This window comes from Rhinatrema bivittatum, chromosome 3 (assembly GCF_901001135.1).
Source record: "Rhinatrema bivittatum chromosome 3, aRhiBiv1.1, whole genome shotgun sequence".
Taxonomy (NCBI): domain Eukaryota; kingdom Metazoa; phylum Chordata; class Amphibia; order Gymnophiona; family Rhinatrematidae; genus Rhinatrema; species Rhinatrema bivittatum.
Genome location: NC_042617.1, coordinates 530185933 through 530203147, shown reverse-complemented (window position 1 = coordinate 530203147; position 17215 = coordinate 530185933). Strand labels below are relative to the sequence as shown.

At 48.5% G+C, this 17215-nt stretch overlaps 1 protein-coding gene across 4 annotated transcripts in view; it reads right to left on the bottom strand.

The window, feature by feature from the left end:
* The window catches only part of MAPRE3 (microtubule associated protein RP/EB family member 3), a 253669-nt gene that overhangs the window by 37365 nt on the left and 199089 nt on the right, over positions 1-17215 (bottom strand). For all 4 annotated transcript variants that reach the window (XM_029596287.1, XM_029596286.1, XM_029596285.1 and 1 more), the window contains one exon: positions 8732-8933. In XM_029596287.1, the coding sequence (XP_029452147.1) occupies positions 8732-8933 (202 nt within the window). The remainder of the gene's footprint in view (positions 1-8731; positions 8934-17215) is intronic.

Sequence of the window (17215 nt, the reverse complement as noted above, 5' to 3'; positions counted from 1 at the left end):
AAAGAGCCAGTAATGAAAAATAAGGATACAAACATTTTTTTGCTCTGCATACCTGGGAACGTTTGATATCCAGGTGTCCTGAGATTGTTTTGAATTATCAGGAGGAGGGGTGGTTTGCTTGGAACTTTCTCCTCTCTCTCTCACATTGGATCTCAATTACACACCTATACACACATGCTCTTTCTCTCACTTATATAGGCTCTTAATTACACATTTAAACATGCTATCTTTTCACGCCTACACACACACAGGCTTTCAATCACACATATACATGCTTTTTCTCACACACACAGATTCTCATTCACATGCTTACAAACATGCTCTCTCTCTCTCATTTACACACAGGCTCTCAATCACATACTCACATGCTCCCTCACCTAAACCAGCTCTCAATCAAACAGACATACATGCTCTCTCTCTTACTTATACACACAGGCTCTTAATCATACATACACATGATCTCTCTCACACACAAAGGATCTCAATCATACACACATACTCTTTCACACAAACAGGTTTTCAATCACAAACACATACAGGTTCCCAATCATAAACTTACATTCATGCTCTCTCTCTCACAGGCAGGCTCTTAATCACAGACATACTCCCTTTCACATATACAGGTTCTCAATCATTCACATACATGCTATCTCACTCACACACATACACACACAGGATCTCAAACACACATGCTTGCTTGTTCATTCATTCACTCTCTCTCCCTCCCTGGAACTAGTGGCAGCAGCAGCCTCCTCCCAACCCTAACCTCCTTCATTTTCAGCCCTCGCAGAGAAAGGAGTCCCATTGGCCGCGGGGGTTGACGTTCTTCATTTTTCTCCGAGCCGCACTGCTCATTCCTCAGGCCGCGCCTCTCTTCTGTTCTTCGGGTCGACATTGACCACACTAGCATGGTCTTTTCTTCCCGCGCACGCACCAGCTGCTCACCACTTCCTCTTCCGGGCCGCGGGGGGCGGGAAGAAGAGACCATGCCGGTGCCGCTGACTCCAGCGGTTCTGCCGCGTTCCGCCCGGGCTGACAGCATTTTAAGCCCGGGCGGAGGAGGACCAGGGAGCAGCTGGGTCAGCGGGGGACCGGGAAGTGTGGCAACACATCTGCATGTTCTTGGCGACACACTGGTATGTCGCGACACACCGGTTGAGAACCACTGATTGAGAAGATACAGACCTCCTGTGCCTCCTTGACTCTTCCCCACCCCTAACTTTCCCGATACCTTTAAAACTCAAAATCTTCTGCCCGGATCGCGGTAGGCTACTCTAGAGATCCTGGGCCGGCACTTTCTCTGTTGCTATGTCAAGAACACTGAAAGTGTAAACCACCAGTGTTGTTGGGGCAACACTAGTGATTTATGCTTTTAGTGTTCCCAACATAGCAACAGAGAAAGCGCCGGTCCAGGATCTCTAGAGCAGCCTACCGCGATCTGCGCAGAAGATTGTGAGTTTTAAAGGTATCAGGAAGGTGAGATTGTTAGGGTTCGTGGGGGGGAGGCACAGGAATCAGGGAAAGAGTAAAGAGAGGGGGGAGCCAGCCCAGACCCATTGCACATAGGGGAAAATGTTATCAGTTTGGGGGAGTGGGGAGGAATGGAAGCCTGGCAAGGCCCTTTGGGGTAGATTTTAAAAGGTGTGCATGCTACCCGGCGCACACACATGTATGTACGATTTTATAACTTGTGCACGCAAGTTATAAAATCGGGGGCTGGCGCGTGCAAGGGGGTGCACAATTGTGCACCTCGCGTGCACCAAGCCGCGCTGCCTTCCCCCATTTCCTACCCCCCACCCCACCTTCCCTTCCCCTACCTCCCCCGCCCTTTCCCCCCTACCTTTTTCTTTTTTTGTTTCTTGTTTTAAAACTTACTTCAGCCTTGGGGCTGAAGTAAGTTGCGCGTGCCGGCCGACTGCGCGCGATCCCCCGCACAGCAACAAATGGCCGCTGTGCCGGGAGCTTCTGACCCTGCCCCTTTAGTAAAGCCCCGGGACTTACACGTGTCCTGGGGCTTTACGCACGTCGCTGGACCTTTTGAAAATAGGCCTGGCGCGTAACCCTTTGAAAATCTGGCCTTTTGTTTGCTACTTGAGTAGGGGAGTGGGGAATTTGACCCAAGAGTTATTTTAAGTCAGCATGGCATTTTACTGGCTATATTGTTTTGAATATAGTTGATTGAGTCTAAAGTTATCCAGCCACACAAGGCCGGATAAAGCAAATGTTGCTTACCTGTAACAGGTGTTCTCACAGGACAGCAGGATGTTAGTCCTCACATATGGGTGACATCACAGGATGGAGCCCAATCACAGAACACTTTTGTCAAGGTTTCTATAACTTTGACTGGCACCTACTGGGCATGCCCAGAATGGCACTAAACCTGCAGCCAGCAGGGGTCCCTCTTCAGTCTTGTTTAAAGCTACAGGAAGTGCCGAAAAATAAAATAAGAAAATGTAACAAACCCAACACTGCGGGGCAGTGGGCGGGTTTCGTGAGGACTAACATCCTGCTGTCCTGTGAGAACACCTGTTACAGGTAAGCAACATTTGCTTTCTCACAGGACAAGCAGGATGGTAGTCCTCACATATGGGTGAGTACCGAGCTGAGGATGTCCGAGAAATGCACCAAATGTGCCCAAGATGTACAATAGGCATAAGTATTGGGGAAGAATTTGGTAGAGGGCATCCTGAACCCTAATGGGCAGGTGGAAGGGTGTTCGTACATCAAGTTGTAAAAAGGTTTCGCAAGACAGACTGGCCGAAGATCGAATCTTGTCTATCGGCTTGTCTAAGCAATAATGGGCTGTAAAAGCATGGAGAGAACTCCAGGTAGCAGCCCTGCAAATGTCAGGAAGCGGCACCGAGCATAGGTGTGCTACTGAAGTCGCCATGGCCCTCACAGAGTGTGCTTTAACACGGTCTTGAAGTGGAATGCCTGCTTGCTGATAGCAAAAGGATATGCAGTCCGCTAACCAGGAGGAGTCTGCTTACACACAGGCTGCCCCAATCTGGTGGAATGGAAAGAGACAAACAATTGAGTGCTTTTCCTGTGGGGAGCTGTACGGTCTAGATAGAAGGCTAGACCCCATTTACAGTCAAGGGTATGCAGAGCCTGTTCTCCTGGATTGGAGTGAGGCCTGGGAAAGAAGGTAGGTAGTAGAATGGATTGATTAATGTGAAACTCCGATACTACCTTAGGTAAGAACTTAGGGTGAGTGCGGAGTACTGCCCGATCCTGCAGAAGTTTAGTGTAAGGCGGATAGGTAACTAGGGCCTGTAACTCACTAACTCTGCGAGCAGATGTGATTGCCAAAAGAAAAATCACTTTCCATGTGAGATAGCGAAGATCACAGGATTGGAGAGGCTCGAATGGTGGTTTCATGAGCCGACCCAAAACCAGACTGAGGTCCCAAGAAGGGGTCTGAGGGCGTAGTGGATGCTTGAGGTGAAGCAAGCCTTTCAGAAAACTTGTTACGAGGAGTTGTACTGAAATAGGAACATCCCGACACCTTTATGGAAGTTTTTAGACCTGATTCTGACAAGTGCCAGGGATAGTCTAGAAACTTCGTGGTGGAACAGGTAAAGGGATCAAGGGATTGAGAAGAACACCATGACTTAAACCTGTTCCAGTTGTATAGGTAAGACTTTCTTGTGGAAGGCTTCCGTGAAGCAATCAGGACACGGGAAACTGGCTCCGAAAGGTTAAGTGGCTGAAGAACTAACCTTTCAACATCCAGGCCGTCAGGGACAAAGCTTGAAGATTGGGGTGGTGTAGGCACCTGCCATTCTGAGTGATGAGAAGCGGGTCCATTCCTAAGGGCATGTGCCTGCGAATGGAGAGATCCTGAAGTATTGGATACCACACTTGGCGAGGCCAGTGAGGTGCTATCAGGATCATGCGTCCCTTGTCCTGACGTAACTTCACGAGAGTCTTTGAGAGAAGTGGAAGGCATGCATATAAAAGAGACCAGTTGCCCATGAGAGGGAGAATGCATCTCTTGGCTGTGAGTGTTGGCTGCGAGTGAGAGAGCAAAAGTTCTCTACTTTGCGGTTTTGAGGTGACGCAAAGAGGTCTATATGCAAGGATGACCCCAACGTTGGAATACTGCGTCCGCTACTGAGGGGTTGAGGGACCACTCGTGCAGATGGAAAGCGCGACTTAGTTTGTCCAACAACACATTGTCCACTCTCGGCAAATAGGTGGCCCTGAGTACATCGAGTGGGAGAGGGCCTCCGCCCATATCTGCGCAGCTTCCTGACACAGTCCCTTCCTGCTTGTTGATGTACCACATGGCCACCTGGTTGTCTGTCTGAATCAGAATGACCTGATTGGAAAGGCGATCCTGAAATATCCTGAGAGCATATCTGATTGCTCGAAGTTCCAGGAAATTGATTTGGTGTTTGGCTTCCTCTGGAGACCAAGTTCCTTGTGTTTGCAAATCGGCCACATGGGCTCCCCAGCTAAGGTTGGAAGCATCGGTGGTGAGAATGATTTGAGGGTCTGGAGCCTGGAAGGGCAAGCCTTGGAGGAGATTGATCTGATTTCTCCACCAGGCTAAAGACTGATGGAGTGAGTCAGTGATGTGGACAGTGGTTGAAAGAGGTTGGATGGACTGAGTCCATTGTGACCTTAAGAGTCCAATGCATGACTCATGGCCAAGCAGGATGAGGAAGTGTTGTGCAGTCTTGCGTTGCTGAGACTGTAGCTGGTGTGCGAGAGAGATGAGAGTGAGAGCTCGGTGTCGAGGCAGAAATGTCTTTGCCTGCAAGGTGTCCAAGTCTGACCCTATGAATGATAAAGTTTGAGATGGGATTAAGCAGGATTTTGCGTAGTTGACGAGAAATCCTAGTGAAATCAGATTGTGTAAAGTAAGACGTAGGGTCGACAGAGCAGCTTGCTGAGTGAGAGCCCTGAACAACCAATCGTCTAGATAGGGGCAGACGTGAACACCTTGAGTCCTGAGAAAGGCTGCTACTACTACGAGGCACTTGGTGAAGATTCGTGGTGCAGATGCCAGGCCGAATGGGAGCACTCGGTATTGATAGTGCTTGGGGCCTACTAGAAATCTCAGGAACCTGCGATGAGATGGATTTATCACAATGTGCGTGTACGCATCTTGGAGATTGAGAAAGCAGAGCCAGTCTCCTCTTTGGAGAAGAGGAAGGAGGGAACCCAAGGTTACCATCTTGAACTTTTCTCATTGGAGGTACTTGTTGAGGGCATGTAGGTCCAGAATTGAACGAACGCCTCCCGATTTTTTGGGGATTAGAAAGTACCAGGAATAGAATCCTAGGCCTTGCTGAGACTAAGGTACTGGTTCTATTGCTCTGGACTGGTGGGGAACATCCAATCACTCACTACTCCTGCTCCTTGAGCAGGAGTAGTAAGTGATTGTATGTTCCCCATGCCGGTAGAGGTGAGGAGTCCGGTGGAATGGAGAGAAAGTTCAGGCGATAACCTTGAGAGATTATAGTAAGGACCCACTGGTCTGAGGTGATTGTGTGCCACCTGTTGTTGAAATGGCACAATCGACCTCCCACTGGTATTTGAGGCAGTGGAAATTGGCTGCTGCTCTCTATGCAGGAGTCAAAAATCGGAAGCAGGGCCCGGCTGAGGAGCTGCTTGCGGCTTTTTTTTACGAGGTTAACAACCTTTTGGAAAGGTCTCGTGGAACGAGTCCTAGACTGTGGTGGATAGGACTTCTTTGGAAGGAAGAATGACTTTTTAGTATCCTTCCTGAAAGGCTGTTTGGAGGAATACTCAGAGAGCATCAGAGAAAGCTGGCGTAGGGTCTCATGATGGTCCTTGAGTTCCGCCAAACAGATTGTTTCCTATGCAGGGCAGAACATATAATCTGTCTTGAACTTCAGGGCGCAAGTCCGAAGACTTAAGCCAGGCCCATCTTCTTGCCGAAATAGCAGTTGCAGATACCCTGGAAGCGGTGTCAAAGATATCATAAGAAGAACTTATTTCATGCTTCCCTGCCTCAAAACCCTTGTGCACTAGGGTTAGAAGTTGTTCTTAGAATTGCTGAGGCAGGGACTCTGCAAAGTCCTGTATCTGCTTGAGTAAGACCCTGTTATACTGGGTCATATATAGCTGGTAGGAGACGATCCGAGAGATAAGCATCGATCCCTGGAAGACACGCCGGCCAATGGCATCCAGGAATTTCTGTTCCTTACCTGGGGGAAAGGAAGAGTGGGGTTTTGATCTTTTTTGGGCAGATTCTACAACCACAGATTGGTGATCCAGCCGAGGTTCTGGAAACCTGGGGCTGACTGGACCAAATAAGTGGTATCAGCTTTTCTGTTGACTGGAGCAACAGAACCAGGGTGTTCCCAGTTCTTTTTGAGGAGATCTAAAAGAACCTGGTGAATAGGGATGGAGGTTATTTCCTTGGGAGCATCCAGGAATTGTAACAGCTCCATCATTTGATGCCTGTCATCTTGTTCAGTCTGTAACTGGAAGGGAACCAATTCAGACATTTCCTTCACAAAATTTATGAAGGATAGGTCCTCTGGAGGAGAGCGCTTCCTGCTTTCAGTAGGAGAAGGTGGCGATGGCAAGTCATCGGTGTCTTGAGAAGAATCGTCTGTCCAGGTGTCATAGGGATCAGGACCTGCTCCTCTTGGAGCCTGAGAATGACGGGACGATGGTATTCCTGAAGGTCCCGGTCTAGGCTCCGAAGGCATGGAGGGAAGTGCTGGAGCCACCGATGAAGGCATCAAGGGCATCAATGGATGGATCGGTGGCACTGATGGGCGCATCAGCATCGATGGTTGCGGCATCGGCAGGACTCCCGATGGACGGATGAGGAACAGTGTTTTCCCTCCCGATGACAGGGTAAGCGGGGAGGGCACCGGAGCCATCGGTGACCCAGGATCCATCGGTGGAAAAGCGGCTATAAGCGCTTCCATCTTCGAGAGCAGCGGTGCCAGAGCTGCCGGAATCGGATCAGTGGTTGGTTCCACAATCGTTTCCGTGTCAGAGGAACTTTGAGTCTGTGCATCGTCTTATCGATGGCCTCCTGAACCATCCGGTTCAGTTCTTCACGGAGACCTGGAGCAAGCAGCCCCGGCTCCGGAAGGAAGGAAGGAAGGAGGCAGAGGCATAGCTGGAGGGACCACCATTAAAGGTAGAGTCGCAGCTCCCGATACCTGTCCGGGTGAGGGTTGCCTCAGTGACCCAGTCGCAGAAAGGGTTGGTGCCTTTTCTGGATGAAGTTTCTTCGATGGCGGCTCGGACGATGGCGAGGTTGAAAAATTTCCTTCCTCGATGGTCCGAGACTCGCGGTGTTGATGCCGATGTTTCTCTCTACGATCCCCTCGGTCCTGAGGGGGAGCAGAGGTACTTGAAGGCCGAGAAGTCGTCGACGCCAGACGGTCACCGGCCGGTGGCCGATACTGGCGCGAAGTGGACGGTGCCGGTTCAGACGACGTCGATGCAATCGACGCATCAGAGTTTGAGAACGGAAGAGAAGTTCCATTTTCTCCATTCTGGCCTTGCGACCTTTTGGTGTCATTAAAGCACATTTGGTGCAAGTCAGGACATCATGCTCGCACCCGAGACACATTACACAGACTTTATGCGGGTCTGTAATGGACATGGTGTGAGTACAGTCCGGGCACCGACGGAACCTCGACGCCATGGCCTTTGAAAAATTTAGCCGCGGTATGGTCGACAGCCAGTAGGCCGCGAGGGCCAAACTCGACGGGAATCGATCGAAACCGGGTAAAAATCTTTCCAGAGTACCGTGGAGTCAAAAATTCGAAGGAGGGACCCCTGCAGGGTATGAAGGTTTTTAGTAATTTCGTGAGGAAAACTCCTGTCAGGAATCTCTGTGCAGCTCCTTAACCTGCATGGCTACTGCTGCGCGGAAAAAAGAAGACTGAAGAGGGACCCCTGCCGGCTGCAGGTTTAGTGCCATGCTGGGCATGCCCAGTAGGTGCCAGTCAAAGTTCTAGAAACTTTGACAAAAGTGTTCCGTGATTGGGTTCCATCCTGTGATGTCACCCATATGTGAAGACTACCATCCTGCTTGTCCTGTGAGAACTTTAAATCTAACCAGCTATATTAAAAAAATAACCGATTACATTTAAAGATATCTAGCTAAAGGAATCTGGATAACTAATCGAGGATATTCAGTGGGACATTTATCTTGCTGAATATCCAGGACAAGTTATCCAGCTAACTTTAGCTGGATAACTTGTCTGCTTACAGACTTACTGAATTTTGGCATCTAAATAAAAAGTTTCAGGAATGCATGAACAATTTCCCCACCAAACCACCACCAACAGAATTGCTACAGAAAATCTCTGTAGTTGCAAACTTTTGTTCTAGTTTAGAGGATGGCAATGCCTTTCATGCATGGCACACAGAACCCTCCTAGCCAGCACATTTCTGGCTCTGTCAATTTCATAATGCAAGAAACGGAGGATGTTGCTGGGCTGGGGGTTCAGCTAGATCACAGGAGGGAATCCCCATACTGAAAGGGAACAGACACATTTTAGAGCCGTAATTTTGGCACCAGGTCAATAAAGGTTTCTGACTGTTTTAATTCAAACAGGTTCATGTTTGAAAAAGATGTCTACTGCAAAGGCTGAGGGAGAAGGCATCATTTTACCCACATTCCCTCAGATGTTGCTTTATTTCATGTTTTTTCTCTGTCTTTAGTATGAGACTTTTTTTTGTTGGGATGTCACCGTTTGAGAAGTTCTGCCCTGCCCGTTACCTGCAGTGCCGACGGGTTTCTTGGGCTTGTTGAAGACCTGCTCTCCAGGGTTGGGTGGGGGGACCACATCTTGTCCTTGTCTTGCCAGCAAAGGGTCATACTCTTTTCCATCGTAGTTTGCATCAAAGAATTTCTTAAACCACTGAACAAACTCAAAATTATCCTGGAACTTGCCTTTCACTAATTTTTCTACTGGAATAATCTAAAAGAACAAAAAAGCCAAAAGAAAAAACAGGGAAAGCATTTAGTAACTCCAGTAACAAAGTCATTCACACACACCACTGCAAAACAGCTGACCTACCAAAAAATGTTTTTTAAACATCTAAAGCTATCAAAAAGCAAGAGGTTGTCATATTGAGTTCGCTTACCATATATGACACATTGCCTATAGCAAATAATCAAAATAAGGCCCACAGAAGAAACCTGAAAAAGAAACACATGATCCTCATTACCCCAAATCCCTGGCAATGATTGTACTAACAAAAATGTCTCTCACAAGAGAAAATTACCTATTGTGAAGAGAGGCTTAACCTAAAAAACAGAATACTGTTATAGCAAGCAGATAAGGGCAAGGGTTCTCAACCTTTTTGGCTGTGCCGACCACTTTTCAACATCAAAAATTTTAGGGACCCCCATCCTGTCCCCACCAATCTCACTCTCTCTTTATCTCTAGCTCCCATCACCAGCCTTTCCTCAGTCTCTCTCCCCATCCAGTCCCCCTCTTAGTCCTGCCCAGCCCATCCCACCAGTATCTCTACCTCCATAGCCTCCCCCCACCAGTCTCGCTCTCATCTCTGCACATTCTCACTAGCCTCTCTTCCTGCTCCCACCCCTTTCTCTCTCTCATCCAGCCCCGCTCTAATCAGTCTCACCCTCTTTCTTCACCAGCCCAGTCTCAAGTGTCTTTCTCCCAGCCCTTTTCTCTCTCCTCAGCTGCTAAACCATTAATCTGTCTCCAGCCTCTATTTAACAGTCTCTCTCTCTCTCTCCAGCCTTTTCCCATAATCTTGTGCTGCCCCCCACAAATTGCTCTCTTTTTACCCTCTCTCTGCCAATCTTATTATCTCTTCTTTTCAGCCTATACCCAGGAGTCAACTTTGTACTTTTTACCAATAAGCCTTCAAGAAAAGTTTTGAAAATTCTGGGGCTTGTGTCACTGTATGTAGTTTAGTATCTGCAGACCTTTACATGCGGGGGATTTCAAAATGATTGCTGGCACCTGTCTACCCCTCCCAACCAGTCTTGATAACTGGCAGCAGTCTGTCCTCATCTTCTTCGATCCTGTAAGGGATTCTGACATTAAAAGCGGATAACATGAATCACAAGTTAATGTAAAAGGGAGCAGACTATCCACATCCTCTAGAGTTAGATGAGATTTTTATTGTAGCAGAACAATATATACAATGGTTTTCTATATGGTAGATATTTTAAGTTTCTGATTCAAGAGTGTAAATCGCTCTTGTTACAAAGGTTATAAACCCCCCGCCTTTAAATAAAAGTTAACGTGCACTCATTAAATATAGTGTCAATTAAACTACTCCAACTTAAAGTATTAATTTAGCAAATGTTGCTTACCTGTAACAGGTGTTCTCACAGGACAGCAGGATGTTAGTCCTCATATATGGGTGACATCACAGGATGGAGCCCAATCACAGAACACTTTTGTCAAAGTTTCCAGAACTTGACTGGCTCCTATTGGGCATGCCCAGCATGGCACTAACCCTGCAGCCAGCAGGGGTCCCCCTTCAGTCTTGTTTAAAAGCTAGAGGCAATGCCGAAAAATAAAATAAGAAAACGTTATGAACCCAACACTGCGGGGTGGCGGGCGGGTTTCGTGAGGACTAACATCCTGCTGTCCTGTGAGAATACCTGTTATAGGTAAGCAACATTTGCTTTCTCAAAGTCAAGCAGGATGGTAGTCCTCACATATGGGTGACTACTGAGCTGAGGATGTCCGAGAAATGCACCAAATGTACCCAGGTGTGCAAAGCACTAGGACTGTGATAAAATTTGGTCAAGGGCATCCTGAACCCTAAAAGGCAGGTGGAAGGGTGTTGGTATGTCACGTTGTAAACAGGTTACGAAGAACAGACTGGCTGAAGATGGAATCTTGTCTTTCGGCTTTGTCCAAGCAATAGTGGTTTGCAAAGGTGTGGAGAGAACTCCAAATGGCAGCCCTACAAATGTCAGGAAGCGGCACCAATCGTAGGTGTGCTACTGAAGTCGCCATGGCCCTCACAGAGTGTGCTTTAACATGGTCTTGATACGGAATGCCTGCTTACTGATAGCAAAAGGATATGCAGTCCGCCAACCAGGAGGAGAGAGTCTGCTTATCCACAGGCTTTCCCAACTTGTTAGGAGTGCTTTCCCTGTGGGCAGCTGTACGGTCTAGGTAGAACGCTAGAGCCCGTTTACAGTCAAGGGTATGCAGAGCCTATTCTCCTGGATTGGAATGAGGCCTGGGAAAAAAGGTAGGTAGTATGATGGATTGATTGAGATGAAACTCCGATACTACCTTAGGTAAGAATTTAGGGTGAGTGAGGAGAACCGCCCAGTCCTGCAGAAGTTTAGTGTAAGGCGGATAGGTAACTAGGGCCTGTAATTCACTAACTCTGCGAGCTGAAGTGATTGCCAAAAGGAAAATCACTTTCCATGTGAGATATCAAAGGTCACAGGAGTGAAGAGGCTCAAATGGGGGTTTCATGAGCCGACCCAAAACCAGGTTAAGGTCCCAAGAAGGGACCGGAGGACGCAGTGGAGGCTTGAGGTGAAGCAAGCCTTTCAGAAAACGTGTTACAAGGGGTTGTACTGATTTAGGAACATCCCCGACACCTTTATGGAAGGCGGCTACTGCACTGACATGCATTCTGATGTAAAAAGTTTTTAGACCTTACTCTGACAAGTGCCAGAGATAGTCCAAAAACTTCGTGATTGGACAGGTAAAGGGGTCAAGGGACTGAGAAGAGCACCATGACGTAAACCTGTTCCATTTGTAAGAGTAAGATTTTCTCGTGGAAGGCTTCCGTGAAGCAATCAAGATACAGGAAACTGATTCAGAAAGGTTAAGTGGCCTCTTCAAGCCTTGTCCATGCCTTCAGGGACAAGGCTTGAAGAGGCACCCGTCGTTTTGAGTGATCAGAAGCGGGTCTTTTCCCAAGGGAATGTGCCTGCGAATGGAGAGATCCTTAAGTATTGGAAACCACACTTGGCGTGGCCAGTGAGGTGTTATTAGGATCATGGTTCCCTTGTCCTGACATAACTTTACGAGAGTCTTCAAGAGAAGAGGAAGTGGAGGGAGTGCATGAAGTAGACCGGTTGCCCATGAGAGGAAGAATGTGTCTCTGGGTTGAGAGTGTTTGCTGTGAATGAGAGAGCAGAGGTTCTCTACTTTGTGGTTTTGAGGAGACGCAAAGAGGTCTATTGAGAATATCCCCATTGTTGGAAGATGGAGTTCACTACTGAGGAGTTGAGAGACCACTCGTGCGGTTGAAAGATGCGACTCAGCTTGTCTGCCAACACATTGTCCACTCCCGGCCACCAGGTGGCCCTGAGGTAGATCGAATGGGAGAGCGCTTCCGCCCATATCTGTGCAGCTTCCTGACACAGAAGAAGGAGCCAGTGCCTCCCTGTTTGTTGATGTACCACATGGCCACCTGGTTGACCATCTGGATCAGGATAATTTGATTTGAGAGGCGATCCTGAAATGCCCTGAGAGCATATCTGATTGCTCGAAGCTCCAGGAAATTTATTTGGTGTTTGGCTTACTCTGGAGACCAAGATCCTTGGGTCTGCAGATTGGCCACAAGGGCTCCCCAGCAGAGGTTGGAAGCATCGGTGGTGAGAGTTAATTGAGAATCTGGAGCCTGAAAGGGCAAGCCTTGGAGGAGATTGTTCTGATTTCTCCACTAGGCAAGAGACTGACTGAGTGAGTCGGTTACGTGGACAATGGTCGACAGGGGCTGAATGCTTTGAGTCCATTGTGACCGTAGAGTCCACTGCATGACTCTCATGGCCAAACGGGCCATTGGTGTGACTTGCACTGAGGACGCCATGTGACGCAGGAGGATGAGAAAGTGGTGTGCAGTCACGGAGTGCTGAGACTGCAGCTGGTGCGCAAGAGACACGAGAGTGAGAGCTTGCTGTCAGGGTAGAAAAGCCTTTGCCTGCAAGGTGTCCAAGTCTGCCCCAATGAACAACAAGGTTTGGGATGGGACTAAAGAGGATTTGTCGTAACTGACGAGAAATCCTAATGAAATTAGAGTGTGTAAGGTTAGATTGAGGGACGACAGAGCAGCTTGCTGAGTGGGAGCCCTGAATAACCAATCGTCTAGATAGGGGTAGACGTGAACACCCTGAGTCCTTAGGAAGGCTGCAACCACTACAAGGCATTTCGTGAAGACTTATGGCGCAGAGGCTAGGCCAAATGGAAGCACTTGGTACTGGTAGTGCTTGGGGCCTACTAGAAACCTCAGGTATTTGCAATGAGATGGAGTTATCGCAATATGAGTGTATGCATCCTGGAGGTCGAGAGAACAGAGCCAGTCTCCTCTTTGTAGAAGAGGAAGAAGTGAGCCTAAGGTTACCATCTTGAATTTCTCTTGCTGGAGGTACTTGTTGAGGGCCCGTAGGTCCAGAATAGGACGAACGCCTCCCAATGTTTTGGGGACTAGAAAGTACCAGGAATAGAATCCTAGGCCGTGCTGAGAGTAGGGTACGGGTTCTATTGCCTTGGACTGGAGAAGGAGGGAGACCTCCTGATCTAGAAGGATGGAGTGATCGGCTGTTCTCCACGTCGGTAGAGGTGGGGAGTCCCAGTGGCACGGAGAGAAAGTTCAGATGGTAACCTTGAGCAATTATCACCAGTACCCATTGGCCTGAGGTGATTGAGTGCCATATGTTGTTGAAGTGGCACAATTGACCTCCCACTGGTAATGTGAGGCAATGGAAGCTGGCTGTTGCTCTCTAGGTAGAAGTCAAAAACCTGAAGCAGGACCTGGTTGAGGAGCTGCTTGCGATTTTTGTTTCCATGTCTGACGAGACAGGGCTTTTTCAAAAGGTCTTGTGGATCGGGATCTGGCTGGTGGTGGGTAGGAGTTCTTCGGGCAGAAGAATGACTTTTTAGAGTCCTTTCGGAAGAGCTGTTTTGACGAGTAGTCAGAAGGCATCAGAGAGAGCTGTCTGAGAGTCTCATGATGGTCCTTAAGTTCCGCCACCGTCCGTTGAATCTGTTCTCCAAACAGATTATCTCCTACACAGGGTAGGTCAGATAACCTGTCTTGTACCTCAGGGCGAAGATCGGAAGACTTGAGCCAGGCCCATCTTCTTGCTGAAATAGCTGCTGCAGATACTCTAGAAGCAGTATCAAAAAATCATAGGATGATCTGATCTCATGCTTGCCTGCCTCAAACCCTTTGTTTACTAGGGTTTGGAGTTGCTCTTGAAATTGCTGAGGCAGGGAGTCTGTTAAATCTTGTATCTGCTTAAAATAACCCTATTATATTGGGTCATATAGAACTGATAAGCGGCAATTCGGGAGATGAGCATTGATCCTTGAAAGACACAACGACCAATGGCATCTAGAAACTTCTGTTCCTTGCCAGGAGGAAAAGAAGTGTGAGGCTTTGATCTTTTTGCTCTTTTCTGTGCGGATTCTATCACTACAGATTGGTGATCCAATTGAGGTTTTTGAAAACCTGGAGCTGACTGCACCAAATAAGTAGTGTCAGCTTTTCTGTGGACTGGAGCAATGGAGCCAGGATGTTCCCAGTTCTTCTTGAGGAGATCCAGAAGAACCTGGTGGATAGGGATGGAGGTTATTTCCTTGGGAGCATCCAGGAATTGAAGCAACTCCATCATCTGATGTCTATCATCCTGTTCAGTCTGTAATTGGAAGGGAACCATTCAGACATTTCCTTCACAAAATTTATAAAGGAAAGGTCCTCTGGAGGAGAACGCTTTCTACTTTCAGTGGGTGAAGGCAAATCATTGGTGTCTGGGGAGGAATCACTAGTCCAGGTATCATAGGGATCAGCACCTGTCCCTCTAGGAGCTAGAGGGGGACAGGGTGGTGGGATACCTGAGGGTCCTGGTCTAGGCTCCGAAGGAATCAATGGAATAATTGGAGGCACCAATGAAGGCATCAAAGGCATCAATGGATGGCTTGGTGGCGCCGACGGGCATATCGGCACTGATGGTAGGATTGGTGGTGAGGGATGTATCTGCATCGATGGCTGAGGCAGAACTCCCGATGGAGGGATGTGGAACGGTGTTTATCCTCCCGATGACAAAGTAAGCGGGGAGGGCACTGGAGCCATCGGTGACCCGGGGTCCATCGGTTGAAAATCGGCAATGAGCGCTTTCATCCTGGAGAGCAACAGTACCAACGCTGCCAGAATCGGGTCGGTGGTCAGTTCCACAATCAGTACCGGAGGAACCTGGAGTTGTTGCATCGCCTTGTCGATGGCCTCCTGAACCATCCGGCCCAGTTCTTCTCGGAGACCTGGAGCAAGCAGCTCTGGCTCCAGAACAGAAGAAGGAGGCAGAGGCATAGTTGGAGGGACCACCGTTAAAGGCGGAGTCACGGCTCCCAATACCCTGTCAGGTGAGGGTTGTCTCGGTGACCCGGTCGCCGAAAAGGTCTGTGCCTTTTCTGGACGGGGTTTCTTCGATGGCGGCTCGGACGATGGCAAGGTCGATGATTTCGCTCCCTCGATGGTCCGAGACATTCGATGTCGATGGCGATGTTTGTCTCTACGATCCCCTCGGTCCTGAGGGCGAGAAGAGGGTGTCAAAGGCTGAGATGTCAACGCCGCCTGACAGTCACTGGGCAGTGGTCGATGCTGGCGCGAAGTTGACAGAGCCGGTTCTGACGACGTTGACGCAATGGACGGAGTCAGGTTTGAGCAGGGAAGAGAAGTTCCATCGTCTCCATTCTGGCCTTGCGACCTTTTGGTGTCATTAGGGCACATTTGGTGGTCAAGATATCGTGCTCTCGTCCAAGACACATTACACAGACTTTATGGGGGGTCTGTGATGGACATGGTGCGATTACAGTCCGGGCACCGACGGAACCCTGACGCCATGGAAAAAATTGAGCCGCGGTACGGTCGACGACCAGTAGGCCGCGAGGGTCAAATTCGACGGTAATCGACGAAAAATGGGTAAAAACTTACTGGAGCACCAACGGCTTGAAGAAGTTAAAGGAGGGACCCCTGTGGGGCAAATTAACTTTTAGTAATTCGGTGAGGAAAATTCCTGTCAGGAATCTCTGCAAAGCTCCTTAACCACGAGGCTACTGCTGCACAGAAAAAAGAAGACTGAAGGGGGACCCCTGCTGCTGCAGGGTTAGTCCCATGCTGGGCATGCCCAGTAGGGGCCAGTCAAAGATCTGGAAACTCTGACAAAAGTTCCGTGATTGGGCTCCATCCTGTGATGTCACCCATATGTGAGGACTACCATCCTGCTTGTTCTGTGAGAGTCAGTTATCTTACGCTGTGTTCAAAGCACAAGTAGTCCTTCTGGAAAATTAGGGTCCTGCTGGACCTCCAGTGAGCAAATGACAGGTTAACACCACAGTCTCAGGGTAGCAGACTCAGAACTTACAAATGCTCCTGTAAGTTATTCAGCAAGGACAGGGTGAAGATAGCTTGGTTTGCTAGGGTTTAGGCAAGGATTAGGTTGGGCAAGTACTCCAATTAATGAAGCAGGGTTGAGCTAAGCTGAGCTGGGAGTCCAGTCTCAAAGCTTAGCTTGAGCTTCATGAAAAGTCTTGTATGCAAGTTCATGGTTGTAGAATTTGCATGAATGGAAGCAAGCAGTTCAGGCTGTAGTGCGGCAGTATGGTCTGGAAACTAAGACCAAAGTCCTTTTTTTTCTTCTTTGGACTTTATACATATGCATGTGATCTGAAAGTGAATACTGATTGGTTGTTAACACAATCCACTGGCATGTCACAAAGATACTGGTGTGCCTCAGAAGACATCTGGTGAACAATACTGAGACTCAATGCTAGATAAAAGGTTGTCAAGGCCGCAGACTCAGCAAGTTTGTGTCTGGTAGTACCAGCAAAATTTTAAGATGGAGATGCTTGATATGAAGAATAGCATAGCCTTCTCCTTTGTGTAGTTCTCACAAGCATTAAAACTACAGAGGCAACCATGTGGTTTGACTTCCACCTTGTGTTGCTCAGGCTTGCAGTGTGGCTCAGTTGCACACACTACTTTTAGGGTGACTGGCTTGTCCCTCCAATCCCTGGTAGTCATCTGTCACCTTCTGTCCTCCCATGACCCCTCCCCCCCCCCTCCATGGCCCTTACCTCATCCTCTCCCTACTTTCCACCCCCATGGCTCTTTCCTTAGTGCCTTACCTCCTATTATGCTTTCCTCTACCTTTGACCCCCTTCCCTCCTGCCTTTCCTTCTATCCTCTCCCTTCTAGTTTCCAGGCACAGATCCTTCCCTCCTTCCCTCCTGCCCTGCTACCCCTC